At 43.5% G+C, this 17,899-nt stretch overlaps 1 protein-coding gene across 5 annotated transcripts in view; it reads right to left on the minus strand.

Annotated features, from left to right (window-relative positions):
* LOC121856104 (transcription factor cwo-like) overlaps positions 1 to 17,899 on the minus strand; it is a 61,028-nt gene that overhangs the window by 19,460 nt on the left and 23,669 nt on the right. For 3 of the 5 annotated variants that reach the window (XM_042351427.1, XM_042351426.1, XM_042351425.1), the window contains exon 1: positions 5,923 to 7,174. The exons of the other annotated variants lie outside the window; for them this stretch is intronic. In XM_042351427.1, the coding sequence (XP_042207361.1) occupies positions 5,923 to 6,276 (354 nt within the window). In that variant the 5' untranslated portion in view covers positions 6,277 to 7,174. Of the gene's footprint in view, positions 1 to 5,922; positions 7,175 to 17,899 lie in introns of those variants that run through there. 5 annotated transcript variants of the gene reach the window in all.

Raw genomic sequence — 17,899 nt, forward strand, 5'->3', positions numbered from 1 at the left:
TGTCCTAAGTGTCACCCACCTTATCCTAGTGCCACCCCTCACGTGGTGGGGGTGGAGGAGCGGCAGACCACCACAACACAACCCGGAAGAGCAGGAACTCATCGACCCGGCCCTAGCAAGAGGCACCACCACCACACACTCTTCCATCACCCATCACTCTCCCACCAACCAGCCCTCACTCTTACGTAAACACTCATTTTCACTCAAATTCCGTCATTCACTCAAGCACTCACTCTTCCACTCACTTCCAACACACTCAGCTGTCAATACAGGGGGACGCACTACCATGGTAATACACATTTAAGTGCTTCATCGAGTATTTGCTTGTGTACTGACTTAAAACAAACAAACAAACAAACAAACACACACACACACACACACACACACACACACGCACACACAGTTAATCAATTTGGTATGACAACACTTAAGAAATGACAAACACAAACAAGTAAATACTGTAAATAAAACTGCATTTATAAACATTAACTAACACTAAACCGAAATAATAATAATAAAGGCAAAAATACAGATAACAAAAAAATTACGCAAGACACTATTGGTCGACTGGCTAGGGCCCCAACCTCCCTCACTGACCTTGTTTCTCGTGCCACCCCTCTCTCTCCCCTTCCCTCTCATCTGCCTTCTCCCTTCCTCAACAACTCCCATCTCTAATAATAATAACAAACTGCCATATTAGCCATAGTCTTTTTAATACCTGTAACTAACACCCTGTTTAGTTACACTAGGTTAGGTTAGCTAGGCGAGGTTAGATTAGGCTTGGTTAGGTTTGGCTAAAAGTAGGGTAAGGCCTTCTGGTCTGGCTAGGCTTAAAAGTCTTGCCAAGGCCGTGGGTGGATGGTGAAGCAAGAGAGAGAGAGATAAGTCACGAGGCCTCGTACCATTTGCCACAACGCCCCGCCACTAAGCCTACTGATACTATATACTCCCACTGAGTTTTGGGTCACTCTAGGAATTCCTACCTCTCGCTGGTCGATGATTCTCGCACGTGGGCCATGACATCAGTCCCATCCCTCCAATCACGTGCTACGACACCCCCCTATCTCTGACGTCATTCCCCCCACCCACCAATTACCATCTGTTCACAACCATGACGTTAGTCCCCCCACCCACCAACCACCTATCACGCGTTAACATACTATCCTTTCTCATCCATGACGTTAGTCCCCACCCACCAATCACGCGTAAACTTACCATCTGTTCACAACCATGACGTCAGTCCCCACCCACCAATCACGTGATAACACACAATATTACAGGTTTACCGTGTACAGTATATTTATAAACTTACTATCAATGTCACGTACACAACTCAATACAGTACAGTAGCTGAAGATAAACAATTGTCAGGCTAGCAAGTGTTATTTTGTTATTATCATTAACTTTATTACCTCGCCAATAATATTTACAGTTCATTGAGTTATATTACAAGTTTATGGTGATTTAAAGTTAAAAGAAGGAAAATGTAGGCGGGAAAGTTAATTTGATATCAATGTCATTTTCCTTCTGATAATAATATTGTTCGCGAGGTCCACCTCTCTCTCCTACACCCTACACAACCAGAAGTGATGCCCAGGGAAGGTGACCAGTTGCATGTGTAGGAAAAGTGAGGGTCAGCAGTTTCAGGAGGCAGAGAAGTTATAAAAGGTTTGAGAAGTTAATGACACAGGAAGGCGTCAACTACTTATCAAGAGTCACATATTGGAGTGAACCTCGCCACCCAACATGTGACTTGCTCGACCTAACTCGCGGCCAGATTTTGAGGCTTACATAAAATCTACCGGTAATAAACTACAAAAGACATAAATGAGACTGAACTAACGTGCCTCCTCAGTGGAATAAGTTAGCTCGCGATTGCTTAATGTTTGTCGTAAGTCTGGTTGCCAAGTTCGACACACATGTTCCCTACGATGAAAGTCTTCCTCAAGCTAGTGTGTGCGTCCAAGGTTATTTGGGAATGACTGTCGCTCGGTAGAACAATATTAATGGCGGAAAGGACAATTAGTATAATTATCACGTTGTCGGTTATTGAAGAGTCACTAACGCACGTGGATGGTAGAGGCCAAGACTGATGCCAAGGCGGCGTGATCGATCAGGACACGGGGGCCTCCCGGTCCAAGCGGAAACCTTGTTCCCGGCTCACGTGAACGCTGACGTCATTCTCAGTTCTTGTAAAGATCAAGACTGGCATGCGGCGGCAATTACTAAGCAGCCCTACTCGCAAGCATTCACTGTCTGTATCTTAGTAACATGACCTTCCCACCCCCTTCCTTGCCTCCTCCTCCCCTCCTTCCTTTTAGCGGGTTTCACATTGGCTTATCATAGTTTCCTTCATCAGCCTATTTCGCAGTCGACAAAATCCCATCACAAGATGATAATAATAATAATAAATAATAATAGACACAATTCAAAACACCTGAAGATTCTCGACCACAGCTTATTTCACCTAAAGATTAACCATCCTAACGCTAATCTGTTCTAACCTAACCTATGCTAACTTAACCCAACAGCGTTAGGATGGATCATCTTTAAGTGATATAAGCTGGGGTGGAGATTCTTCAGGGGATCCGAAGGCAGAAGAGGTAGAAAAGTCTGTTTGGCCGAATGAAAAAAAGGGGAGAGGGTGAATTAGGTGGTCGGTTGGCTACTACTACTGCAGAGAGAGAGAGAGAAGTAACGCTCCCTTATATCTCTTGGTGATTCTCCCAACACACACGCCTGTATATGTCGGAACATTAATGATAAAAAAACATGACGTCACTAGCCATCTTTTACACCATTAGTATATAAAATAAAGCCTTCATTATCTAAAGGTATTTTTTCCCACTGCTTTTTCCCTTTCCCCCGCTTAACGCCGCATCTGTATTGAACTTTGATGAAAGTTTTTACACTAATGGAATATGTTCGAATTTGGTTAAGTTTGGTTTGGTTAGGTTAGGTGCTCTCCCAGTGCTATGAATCTCATCAGCTAAATCCTTTTTTGTTCTCCTTCAAGATAATTATTTATTATGTACGACATTTGGTCGTTTATGAACGCAAACACTCTACTGTGTGACTGTTCACCAAGATGTTCAGTCACTCAAAAAAAATATCTTTGCTTGAGGGTGATCGATGTATTTCAGAATGAACACTATGCGGTGCGGTGCCGGACATAGCAGTCGACTGATAGTTCTTATGTACGTCTTCACACTATGCGGTTGCAGCGAATTCGCCGGTCCAATGCCGGATTGCATGTGCGGCGTCCCACTGGACTTGTCTGGTACCGCGCCTGTACGCTGCAAACTGTAGACAGGAGTCCAAAGTTTGGTCGCTGTACGCGGCAGCCGGACGAATGTGCGACAGAAAACCGTGGCCTCTCCAGTGCGTCGACCGCATCTACTGTAGGTGCGGCGAAGACCCGCATAGTGTGAAAGAGGCCTAAGACTCTTATTGTCTTGGTAGGCTTGCCAAAATCCTTCGTCCATTCCATTGTCATATTTTTCTCAACACCATGTTGTATAGGTGTCTACTGTACCCAACTTTATTTATATGTTGTGTACTCCCAGACACTTGGGTCAGTACAAACCATCAGACTTACACAAATAAACTTACACAAGACTTTACGAGCAACATCACGCATCTAGATAATAAATATATTTTTGTTCCTTCCTTGTCAATTGAAATCATGATAAAATGTGTCTTTACTAACATAGAACAGATAGAAATGTCTAGTTTATAGTAATTACCCCCGGCCTTCAGTCAACAACACGACCTACAGCTCAAGTACTTCCTTGGCTGGCAACACACAGGCAAGAGGAGAGACTTGAAACTGGTTGGCTGTACGTGTCACCCAACCCTAACCCACCACCAGTGGCATACCATCGGCTATTTTACTCCTTCCCACAATACGTTAGCAACAGGACACGTGGACGATCTTGCTAAAGAGACCCTGAACGATCTGACGAGTCACACTTATCTAACAACATTGGGGAAGCTTCCATTACTTGAGATAGATGCTGTTTCTCCATGACAAGGCTTCCACACATTAACTAGATGCTTGACTCGGTACTCGTTATGTTTAACCCAGAGACAATGATGATGGATTCTCTTGAGTACTGTGATGCTGTACTCATGGGATAACTCATCGTACTCAAGAGGATAAGTCATCGTACTCAAAGGGTTTAAGGGCACGTTCTCTTATGTTGAACTTTAGGGTTGGTTATTTATTTGAACTTAAGGGCACGTTCTTTTGTGTTGAACTTAAGGGTTGGTTATTGAGTTGAACTTAGGGAGGGACCTTCTTTCGAGTTGAACTTAGGGCAGATTATTAAACAACTTTGATGAGGCAGAGTAATTATATAAACCGGTTAGGTGGCTAAGGTGATCACCCTTCTCAACTCAATATTTATGGACCAGATTATCATTCTAAATTATCTCACTCTCCATAGATTTTTACAGAATTCTTTTTTCAACTAAATCTTTATAGAGAGTTCAGGGTAATATAATTTCCCATTAATTATGATGCTTTTACCTGTGCAAAAAAGCTCGTTGTTGGCCTTCACACCTTGACTGGACTTGATCACGTGTTCACCTGCCCTGGGGAGGCCCTGACTCAGCCCCAGTATTACTAACATATTAAAAGCTTGCACGTACACACACAGAGACTGCAAGAGTGCTGTTAACAGTTTCAATACAATTGTGTATAAGTGCTATGTTGACACGTAGGGCCCCATTGTATTTTACTAATTGGCCAGGAGGATAATAATTTCATTCAGTCATCGAACTAACATACAGACAATGTACAGTCTCGTTCAAGATTCTTCGAACACTGCTGGAGACCGCTGACAACTCAAGGCCGTTTGTTTACTATAGTACGTAGTAAAAATTATGAATAAATGTAAAAGTGGCCGGTGATTGGTTACTTAGTTCACCGTTGCTCAATTTAATAGTAGGGCTTTGTAGTGTCGTATTATTATATTATACTACGTACTAGAGTAAACAAACGGCCTTGAGTTGTCAGCTGTCTCCAGCAGTGTTCGAAGAATCTTGAACGAGACTGTACATGTTAATACACTTCTCGGGGATCACCTGAAGAATCTCCATGCCAGCTTATTTTTTCCTAAATATTAACCACCTAATCTAACCCTAACCTAAGCTCACCTCATCCCCCAAATATTGTTAGGGTGGTTAATCTTCAGGTGAAATAAGCTGGCATGGAGATTCTTCAGGTGATCCCATTGGAGACGTAGGTAAGGAGAGACAAAGATTTGAAAGTTTACGGTATTGTACAACATCTTAAGAATATTTAATATATAAACTTTTGGAAAATACAGTTTGTTAAGACTTTGAAGAGATTATCAAGATGTCATATTTAACTGTTTATTATAACTTGTGGAGACTTAGCTGGTGAAAGATGGGATGACTACAGTGAGGATACAGTATATATATATGTTACTCCGCCAGGTTGGGTTAGGTTAATCCGCTAGGTTTGTGTTCAATGGAAATTTAAGGTGTAGTGTTTGCCTTACTGTTGAGGGATGAAGCTGACCAGTACGGATGTTTGAGTAATGAACACAGTGACCCTCCTCTCCTCACCCACCTCACCTCTCACCCAAGGCTGTGACTGATAATTCCTCACCTTCTCTCACACTGTGCGTGTGTTATTCTGCACCAGATACTGCTCTTGTAAATTAATATGTTTGTTTCTGGTGATCATGGATTTCTGTAATACTAAACTCGCTTGTACTGTAAATGAGGTTAACATTAATAGTAAAACAATGTCTCGTTCCAACACACATTAATATGAAATCAGAAGTACAATCTAATTCTGTTTTCATAAATAAATAAATACTGTAATATTCCTTTATCTACTGAGCTACTGGCATATACTGTACAGTAGTAATGCTCAGCAACAATGCTTACGTTTGCTGGAGGTTTGTTGGGTGAGGGATGCCTCTTGGTTGGTTCAGCGGGCGGCATGGTGGAGGGGGAGTGTGCCGGGGCTCTCTCAAAGGGTCCTCCATTCATGAGCGGCTGATGTGTTTGTGGCTGGTGTTGATTATTGTGCTGCGGTAACTGTTGGCTGTTACAATTCTGTTGCTGCTGTTGGTGGAGAGGCGCGTGTGCCTGAGGGTGAAGGTTGTGCTGGTGTTGTGCGGGTGTTGGTGCCCCGCCTACGGCCGACGCGGTCATGGCTCTGCACCTGGGATTACGATCACCTAATAAGAGAGAAAGGCTGTAGGAGGCCTCGGGCTCTTCCTTCACTACAGCTGCCATCACCAGCGTGATGTCCTCCAACACCAGTCTTACCCCTGATCCCAGAGTGGGTCGGGGTGGAGCCGGGCGAAGAGGTGTAAACTTGGTTGTTGATGGAAGATGAGGACAAACTCGCTCACTAACCGCTGCCCACTAGGGGAGTACAGCGAAACTACTTCACACGCAAACATCCACGCCCATTAAGGGTGCCCGCTCAGCCAATGTCTTATCCAGCAGTCGCAATACTAAACATAAACTGAATAAAATCTTTCCAGGATGCCACAAGATAAGTCTGTACAGACACGTGACGCGTGTTGTGTCTTGCGTACACTTCAGAAAGCCGGGGCACTATTTTCAAGGTGGGAGAACAATTGTGTTAGGGTTGACCCCACCGGTGCCAAGTTAGTGCCGGGCTGGACACGAGACCTGCCAAGACTCCTGTACTGCAGTATTATTCACACTGTTGAGCGTAATGTTGAAGTATTTCTCACGTCCTACTGGACAGGTATAAGCACTGAACTTTTACAAGAATATATTAACTGTCGCCGGGGTCATCTCTCACACAGTTACGTCTCTTGTCTTCAGTAAAGTTGTCAACTGTTTGTGCTACCTTGTAAAATATATTAATATATTAGTTCATTAACAAGACACGCCAGTACACACGATGCCTGTGTCAGTTGGGGAGAATATATGTGAAGTATGGAACTTGTAAACATTCATCTTCCACTGTATTAAGTTGAACTTAATTCACCGTATAATAAACACTATCTTGCTGTTGAGAAAACTTAAGTTCACTCCAGAAATATTGTTGCGGTGTAAGTACACATCTTGACACGAGAGATCGCTGTCAACACTGGCAAGAGTTGTAGGCGACTGAGGTAGGGTGAACCTGCTGCGAGTGTCTGTGTGCGCGCCACCAACCATGTACGTCTCTTATGTGTGTGTATGTGTGTATATAGTGGTCACGTGCAGCTCCACACTTTACGATCATCACCCACATATTTAATGTCTCATATTACCCCCGCCTTTATACCCAACACCCTAAAAATCATATAAGGTAAACATGCTTCATTTAGCTTCCTATTTATTGTTTTGATGATCATTATTAAGTCAAAACTAAGAATATAATAAAATAGTTGTGTGGCACACTAACACCGGAGAGTTTCCAGAGGTCGCCAGATGCCATCAAGGCTATGGGAGTCTGGCGCTCCTACACAACCATCTTATTCCCGACAGTACATCACAGTATTACTCTATGACACACAATAATTTAAGATACATAAAATAAAGACCAGTAACACATCCTAATGTATCCTAACCCTTTGGGATAGGAATGGTTGGGATGTGGCAGAGTCGGAAGATGTGGCAGAGGCGCGGGAGGTAGGAGGTGGGGGAGGGGTGGAGGAGGGAGCACAGCACACGTGACCGCGGCCCTGCACGTGGGTCGCCATGCACACGACAACACTTAAAGGTCTAACACACACTTGTTCTTACCTGTCACCTGCTGTCATTACCCTACACAAACAAACAGTTGCAGCATGACGGAAGAATTTTTGGGTTAATCCAAACAAAGACTTACACACGTGAGCCGTCACGCGGCAGACACAGTGCCCGACTCTCCCTCCCTCCTAGCCGCCCATACAAGTTTTTGAGGGAGATATAACTTACCTGACACGAGTAAAGGCGACCTACCATCACTTACCCCCACAAGGCATTAAACTGCACCCAACTGTACACTCCACTCAGCTTTTGACTCAGTTTAAGTGCCTCTCAAACAGCGAGGCAGTACACGGAAAATGATTATAATATCGCAATAATATTAATTAATATGTAATATTCAATGATATCAATATCAACAATAATAATAATAACTTGCCATAATAAGAACTCCGCTTCATTAAACACACACACACACACACACACACACACACACACACACACACACACACACACACACACACACATACTAAAAACTTCTTCCTCCCGTCGTCATTTCCGTACACACCACAGCCCTTGCGGCCAACGCACAAGTGCAGGTCAACCGGAAACACACCCGTTTATCCACCAAAATTAAACCATTTTAATGTAACGTCTCCCTAAAACGACTCCCTTAAATGTCTCCCTAAAATGTCTCCCTTAAATATCTTCCTTAAATTACTCCCTTAAACGACTCCCTTAAATATTTCCCTAAAACGTCTCCCTTAAATTTGTCCCCTAAACGTAATAATTTAAGGTACCAACTCCCAGTTAAGGAAGATTCACCATAATACTAATATAAGAATAACATTTAAAGGTACTAACAGTTGAGGTTAAATGCAAAGAACTGATCCCTAACCTAACCTAACCAATTCATTACTTACAGACATGATGGAACAACCCTTGGGTGAACCAGCATCCTACCAAGTGACATTTCAAGTAAGTGACGACAGTAACAGTTCTCTAATATTATATTCACAAGGGGCACCACGACAGACTGATATATCACACGTGTTTAACATGTGCGTAAAAGACCTACCACAAACACACTCACTCACACACACACACACACACACACACACACACACACACACACACACAGATTCCAGTAATTGTGATATTTAGCTTCTTAAGGGTAACAGCAGAACTAACGGATTAACAGAATAACAGGTAAGCCAATAGACAAACAAACTAACAGACAGACAGATATCAACACACGTATAAGGAAGATGAGTAATCCACACGTGACGCCGCCATGCCATAGTGACGTCATTCAGCTGGTGGACCAATAACGTGCTCTCTCACGCTCTTACCATTACTAACCCTCCCTCCCTCCCTCCTCCCCTCCCTCCCGTCCCTCCTCGCCTTCCGTCCCTCCTCCCGTCCTCCCTCCCTCCCTCCCTCCCTCCCTCCCTCCTCCTCCCTCCCTCCTCCCTCCCTCCCTCCCTCCCTCCCTCCCTCCCTCCCCCCCCCCTCCTTCCGTCCCTCCCTCCCGTCCGTCCGTTCGTCCCCTCTCCTTCCGACCATCCCTTCCCTCTCCTTTCGTGACCAGCTGTTTTACGTATCCAACTAATTCCTTCGTGCACAACTAACTCCCCACGTGTCCAACTAACTCCCCCACGTGTCCAACTAACTCCCCACCCAACTAACTCCCCACGTGTCCAACTAACTCCCCACGCGTCCAACTTCCCCCCTATATGTCCATCAAGCATTACTCAGCGACACACCTCTAAGACACAGGTGTGGAGGTATAGGTGGCTGAAGCCCTGGAAGGACGCCAAGAGAACCTTCGTCAGCGTAAACAAAAATTTATACCGGTCAGTCAGGCTAAATTTAACTATACACTGAGAATAAACAGCAGGTCACTGAGGATGTGGTGGTGATGGTGTGGCTGTGATGGTGTGGCTGTGATGGTGTGGCTGTGATGGTGTGGCTGTGTGGTGTGGTTGTGGTGATAGTAGTGATGATGTGGCTGTAATGGTGTGGGTGGTGGTGATGGTGTGGCTGTGGTGGTGTGGTTGTGGTGATAGTAGTGATGATGTGGCTGTAATGGTGTGGGTGGTGGTGATGGTGTGGCTGTGATGGTGTGGCTGTGGTGGTGTGGCTGTGTGGTTGTGGTGATAGTAGTGATGATGTGGCTGTAATGATGTGGGTGGTGGTGATGGTGTAGTGGTGTTGGTGTGGGCTGTGGTGATTGTGTGGTTGTGGTGGTGATGGCAACATTAGGAACAACGTGTGTGTGTGTGTGTTTGTGCGCCAGGGGACGGAGTTCAGAGCGAGGGGGGTTGAACCGGCCTGAATACGGAAAGGTGTTAAAACCTGCTTAAGTCCTATGACCACGTACCTCTATGTCAGCACGTGTTTAAGTGTGTGTGTGTCGGCACGCGTCTTAGTCAGCATTTGGTCTTGATATGGATATGGTCTAAACTGAGCTAGTAGCCTAGTGGAAGAAAACACGCGTATGGTTGTTTTCCTGCACACACACACACACACACACACACACACACACACACACACACACACACACACACAGGCTGCCAAAACAGTATGGTGCCAACTGCCAACAATGATATGACCTCTTAAATTGCCAGCGAATGTGTGTGTGTGTCAGGAAGCGTGGACACAGACAACAAACCCGCCACATTGAAACTTTTAATTCCACCAGAAAAGTGTACAGCTAATATTGTCACAGTTCAATACATAGGTGAGCTGCTTGAGAACTGTAACCTAACCTAACCTAACTTAACCTAACCTAAGTAAAAAAAATATGTTAGGAATTATTGATGAAATATTTTCACCTTAAAGGCCGACCAACACCGCCTGACATGTGTTGATGATGAAAATTTATCCCAAGGTCGAACCGGTATAACTTCCTTGTTTGTTGACTGAACTATGTATTCTCGATCTCTCACACACACACTTACGTTCTCGGAGTTTCTATACTAAAGGTATTGAAAAGCAACTTGTAGTGATAAAGGCGTTTGTCATTATATTTGTAGTGCGTGTAGAGAGGGTGCTTGTTGCTCCGGGCGTGTGTGTCATTATATAAGAGCTAAAAAGGTGTTTTCAAGAACATTTCGCCCCATCGGGAGAACTTTTCACCCTTCAGGATATTGTAGATAGCAGACGAGACTGGGGGCACCAAACAAGCGACAGGAACTACTTCTTATCAGACAGGTACCAACAATCTGTGTATGGAGTCTCTTCAGAGACAAAACGCTTTAAAAAAATCATCTGGCAGCGACTGAAGTGAGTCACTATAGCCAGCCAACAGAAGGGTTAAAACCTACACAAGTTGGCATCACTGTGAGATGTTCGTAACAGCTTATATACCGTCAAGAACAGCTGGGAACAAAGGCACTCGTCTTGAAATTTACCCTAAGTACTATAATGACTCAAGACCCATGGCCACCCGGGAAGGACTCTGATCATTACGAAGTCCTTACAAAGGGATCATTTCACCTTGACAATACACGATGATCTAACACGCCTTAACAAGAAAAAAATGTATTCTAGAGGATGAACCAAAGTCACTGAAGAAACAAAAGAAATGGTGACGAAAGTAAGGGCACGTACCATCACAATATGACCCTCATACAATGTTGACAGTGAGGAGCTTTTACCGGAGAACGCGAGTGGCTGGCGGGCGAGAGGCCGAGCAAGTCTCAACCGTGGATTAAGCGGCCTGAGACAGCAGATGCCTAAGGTGACCTCAACTCAAGAGATGTGATTAAGTAGTGGCGGAGACATTATCAAGATGGCATACAGACAATCGGGGCCTTACCTCTCCCATCAGCCCCCTAACACCACAATGGTCCACCTACTGCGCCTCCTTCTGCCCAACACACAGCATAAGCAAACTGAAGGGCACCTGCAAAAAAACTACAGGGAAATACAATAAATTACATAAAGTGACCCCAGCAGCTCTCTTAAGGGTCGAGGGCAGCAGAGGGTCAACCACGGACAGGAAGAACAAAGGCTGACCAATGCAGACACACAGTTCACGAGAACGACATCAAGGTGAAGCAACAACGATGGTTGGCTGGTTAGATAAGGGCCCAGCACTAATGATCCCCAGTCCAATTAAGCCCTAGTTCTAATAATTGGCACCATTCTTAATAATAAAGCCCTAGTTCTCATAATTAAGCCCCAGTCTTATCAGCCCCCAAAACTAACGTAACCTAACCTACTCCTGCCATACATTACCCTAACTTAACTTACTCCTACCTTGCATTAGCCTAACTTAACGTAACCTAACCTAACCTAACCTACTCCTGCCATACATTAACCTAACCTAACCTACTCCTGCCATACATTACCCTAACCTAACCTACTCCTACCTTGCATTAGCCTAACTTAACGTAACCTAACTTAACCTGCTCCTACCATACATTAACCTTACCTAACTTATCTGCCCCTCACCTAACATAGCTTACCCCTTACATAATATACTTAAGCTTAACTTATCCTAAAAGTATATAGTAAATTATACATAACTTAACCTCGACTGCTTCTAACTTAGCCTACATATAATCTAACTTATCCCTAACTTAACACGAACTAATCTTGCCTATATTCAACCCCTAACCTAGCTTAACCTAACCTAATCTGTGAATTTAATATGAACACTCGGGAAAAATATTATATCACAGTTGTAATATATATCACTATTATCATCATCCTAAACCACTATTATTATTATTATTATTATTATTATTATTATTATTATTATTATTATTATTATTATTATTATTATTATTATTATATATTTTTTATTTGTCATATTTCCGAAGTGTTTGTTTATATAAGCAAGCCGCGGATGGGTGTCAGGTTTGAGGAGGGTCAAGCAGTGTGTGTCGTTGGTGGAACTGTCCAGCTGTGAACTATTGCCAAATGTTTTCCTTGTGACGGCGACTGTGCTCCCCACACACACACACACACACACCTGTGTTCCTTACCACCCCGCAATGACACCTCTATACGCTAAAACGTTCGCCAGTCATTTGCTTAAGTGGTGTTCATTATGTGTGAAGCAAGTATTAGGTTTGTGTTGGCAGGGTTCCCACACTTGACGTATTTTCCAACTCCTGGTATTTTTAAACATTTCAAAGTTTTATTGTCACTTAAGGCAGTAAAGGGTAGAACAGAGTGCCGGTCGTGTATGTAATGAAGGATAAATTGGGGAATATTTTCATGTCAGCCAAACTGATCCTTGGATTAAGAACTGGTTTTAAATGCTATTGCTATGTCCTTGAGTTTGCTTGTTAGGTCAGGTTATGTTAAGTTAGGGTTAGGTTGGGTTGGGTTAAGTTAGGCTAGGGGTAGGATATATTAGGATATGTTCAAAGACTTGCAGCTTGAGGTATCTGGCTAGAGTGTCTAGTGACTATATTTTTCCCTTTACCTCGCCTGTCAAAATTCAGTTTATACTCTCTCTCTCTCTCTCTCTCTCTCTCTCTATCTCTATCTCTATCTCTCTCTCTCTCTCTCTCTCTCTCTCTCTCTCTCTCTCTCTCTCTCTCTCTCTCTCTCTCTCTCTCTCTCTCTCTCTCTCTCTCTCTCTCTCTCTCTCTCTCTCTCATAAGTTGATTGTTATTCAGGTGTGTATTGTTTACTAGAGACAAATGCAGGTTACGAGCTTTCACTTTGATACAGCCTTCACCTCACACCTTCCTTTAAGCACAAACACATCCACCACGCTTACCTAACCAAGTGTCATTGGAGGTGATCACTCCCCACCCCAGCGACTGAAGGAGTGAGTCAAGCTTAACACTCCTACAACTGACCGAATGTAGGGCGTTTGAGCCTCGGATGTTTGGTTTGAGCCAGGGTGGTTAGGACCTAACCTAACCTACACAATGAGGGGTTATCAAAGTTGTATAAACTATAATGTGGTATTTTTTCGTCTGTTATCCGTCACTACTGCCCAGCTGCCTGTTCCAGTTCTGGGGTTATATATGTATAGAAACCTTTTTATGTAAAGTGATGATGATATATACTGCCTGTCCTCTGAAGCGCGCACACACACACACACACACACACACACACACACACCGTTAATTATCATCATTATTATAAGAACAAAAACCGTCCGGCCATGACATTACCCTCAGTACATCTTCAGTTCATGGACCTGTCAGGAAGTATTTAATATGTTGATAAGTTTTGTGCTGGTAGTGTCTGATCGGTTGTAAATCGTAACTATATAGGATTGTATATTATTATTATTATTAGTAGTATTAGTATTATTATCATTATCATTACAGTTATTATTATTATTATTATTATTATTATTATTACTATTATTATTGTTATTAGTATTATTTGTATTAGTATTATTATCATTATTATTATTATTATGGCCACCAAACCATAAGCTTCCACTCCCTGTGTACGACCCCTCCTCCCTCCTCCCCGGTTACCCCTCTTACTGGCTCCGAATACCAGTGTACCGAAGTTCTAAAGCGAGACAGTTCTCCACTTCATACGGGTTGCAGAAGTTAAAAAATCAGGAATGTTTATTATGAATCGTGAAGGAGAATCATGTGTTGTTACGAGAGCCGAGGGGGTCATGCCTACGGCGTCTTCCTCCTGCTTGAGACTGCTGGCATCACCTAGGGCGGCTGCTTGTCTCTGGTGGGAGCTCTAAGAGGTGGAAGACGCTGCTGTTCCGGGCGATATATACAGTGAGCACGTGGCCACTCCTTCACCTCCTTACCTCCAGCTCCTTGTGGGCCAGTGAACCATTTTTTGTCCAAAGGCACGAGAGAGAGAGAGAGAGAGAGAGAGAAGCAGATTCAAATAATAGCGGCCTCCAAGTCCGAGGGATGACGGGTGAAGGTTGGCCCTGGCGAGGTGTGAGGAGCACCACCACCACCACCACCACCAAGATTGCCACACGACGTACCACGGTCAGCTCGTCGGTAGCAGGGAGGCCAACAACACCAGCAGGAGATATGGTCGAATCATCAACACGTGAGGTTAGGTCCACGTGGGGCGTCTTGTGTGCTGTGCTGTGTCCTCAAGGTTTATGCAGGAGTGAGGTTCTTGCGACACATCACAGAGGAGTGTGACGTGTAACGGTGGTCCTCTACTGCCGCCACCAACTCTGCGTCAGGATCTTCACACACACACACACACACACTGTACTGGACCATTGTGAAATATAAACTTTCTACAGGCATCAAAAATCCCATTCTGATTTTCCCCTTTTACACCACAAGCGAAACTTAAGACACTATGTAAGTCCGTCATATTGTCATTATGATGGCCAGTAACAACCGGTGGACTTGTCATACATACAGTTGACAGGTGCATGATGTGTGTGTGTGTGTGTGTGTGTGTGTGTGTGTGTGTGTGTGTGCGCGCGCGCCAAGACTAAGACGGTACACTTCTCTACGCTGCTCGAGTATTATGGAGATGCCCCGAGACTTCTCACCACCAAATAAACTGTCCGGCCAGATAGTGTGTACTATCCGGTATCCGGCCGAATAGCTTCTACTAACTGGCCGGATAGAACATGGTGCTTTCTGAGACATTAAGTAACTTACTGATACACCACCGCCACCATACACCACCACCATCCCACACCACCACCACCATACACAACCAGCACACACCACCAACCATACACCACCACCACCACACACCAACACCATCATAAGAACATAAGAACATAAGAACATAAGAACATAAGAAAGTGGGATACTGCAGGAGGCCGACTGGCCCATACAGGGCAGATCCCTTTCACACCCATCCCAGCACTTCCATGTGCCTATCCAACTTCGTCTGAAGCTCCCTAGCGTCCCCGATCCTACTATAGCACTCGGTAGCCTATTCCACATATCCACAACTCTATTACCAAACCAGTGCTTGCCTATATCCTTTCTGAATCGGAATTTATCTAATTTAAAGCCATTTGTTCTAGTTATTTCGTTATTACTGAGCTTCCATTTTACCCTTGTTAATCCCACTTACCCACTTGAACACCTCTATCATATCTCCCCTAACTCTACGCCTCTCTAATGAATGTAAGCCTAAGCTTTTCAGTCTTTCTTCATATGGAAGGTTTCTAATATTATGGATCATTTTTGTCATTCTTCTTTGTACTCTCTCCAAAGAATCTATGTCCATTCTATAATAAGGACACCAGAACTGAACCGCACTATACACTATACACTACCACCACACCACCACCACACACCACCACCATACAAAACCACCACCACACCAACACCACCACCACCACCACACCAACACCACCACCACCACCACCACCACCATACAACACCACCATCACCATACAACACCACCACCACCATACAACACCACCACCACCATAGACCACCACCATCACCATACAACACCACCACCACCATACAACACCACCACGCGGCTATACTTTCTGAAGCCTTATAGTGAAGTGAAAGGTTTCCTACTAATGTTTACTCGTTGTATTTTCTTTTTGTTTGTTTGTTTGAGATTCTTGCTATTTTTCCTTCTATCCCAAACTAACTGATCTAACCTAGTCAAAGCTTAACAAAGCCTATTCTAAACTAATCTCCTGTAAGGCAAATTAACGTTACCATCAACCAGAACGATAACGTTAAGATAAGGTAATGTTTAAATGTTCCTTTAATATATGACTCCGTGTTGCTTGGTGTCTGCTTGCGGTCAAGAGGGACATAGGTATTGCATTAAAGACACTTGGCACTTGTACCCCTTTTACTCTTAAGTTTTAGATTTTTTTATAGATTACTATGACGTGTGTGTGTGTGTGTGTGTGTGTGTGTGTGTGTGTGTGTGTGTGTGTGTGTGTGTGTGTGTGTGTGTGTGTATAATATATATATAATATAATATAATATATAATATATATATAATATATATATAATAATAATAATAATAATAATAATAATAATAATAAATGGTTTATTAATAGAGTTGCAGCCGGTGGCTGAAAATATACAAACTTACATTGATTTAGACATAATGATATGCGTTCAATACATTTACAGGGCTGTACAGTACATAAATCAGGAGTTGTTTATTATTTTAACAATAGATGGGATGGTGCTGTTCTTATATCTATCGGTGCGGGCTCTTATGGGCTGTATTTTGTTGTAGTAGCGGACTGCGCGAGTTGGGTGGGGGGCTGCTGGTGGCAGGAGGTGGCGTTGGCGAGGATGGCGCAGTAGTCCACTGCCAAACCTTGCTAGTGCTTGGTGGTGGAGGTCACTGAGGGATGGCATTTCCAGGGTGGAGAGAGCGTTTTTGTAGCCGGTGTACTGTGTGTGTGTGTGTGTGTGTGTGTGTGTGTGTGTGTGTGTGTTGGGCCATACAAACTCTGGACAGGTCAGTTTACATAAAGCATGAGATGAGAAGAGGCAGGTGTGCTGGTCGGCCCAGTGAGAGATGACAATCACCCACTTCTGTACTGCCATCACCAGACACCCCCCTCAGTCATTTAGGTGTCTGAGGTGATGGCTGGAAAGACATATAGGTTCCCTGGGGGTCACCTTGGATGTCCTCACCTGCCACACACCACAGGTATCTTCAACACTCTCCTCCTCCTCCCACACACCTGGTCTTGACGTGACGTTCTGATAACCAGGTGTGTTGGGGGACATATATGCTTTATGTGTCACCACGTGTCGATATGCATCACTAACTCACTAACTTATGTATATATATAAATATATATATATATATATATATATATATATATATATATATATATATATATATATATATATATATATATATATATATATATATATATATATATATATATATATATATATATATATATATATATATATATATATATATATGAAAAAGTCTTTAACCTCTCGCCCATTGCATAAGCAGTTTAATATATAAGAACACATGAAAAGCCAGAGAGTCTACCAATGGGCCGGTTGGCTGTGCATAGCTCCTGTCGAGGATTACTACCACTCTCTATCCTCCATGAATCTATCTAGTCTCCTTTTAAAACTTTCCAGCGTTCCAGCACTTACAACAAAGTTGCTAAGCTTGTTCCACTCGTCCACCACCCTATTTGTGAACCAGTTTCTTCCTATCTCCCTCCTAAACCTAAACTTATCCAACTTGAATCCGTTGCTCCGAGTCCTATCCTGCTCGCATATTATAAGAACTTTATCTATATCCC

This window comes from Homarus americanus, unplaced genomic scaffold, assembly GCF_018991925.1.
Source record: "Homarus americanus isolate GMGI-L3 unplaced genomic scaffold, GMGI_Hamer_2.0 scaffold11628, whole genome shotgun sequence".
Taxonomy (NCBI): Eukaryota; Metazoa; Arthropoda; class Malacostraca; order Decapoda; family Nephropidae; genus Homarus; species Homarus americanus.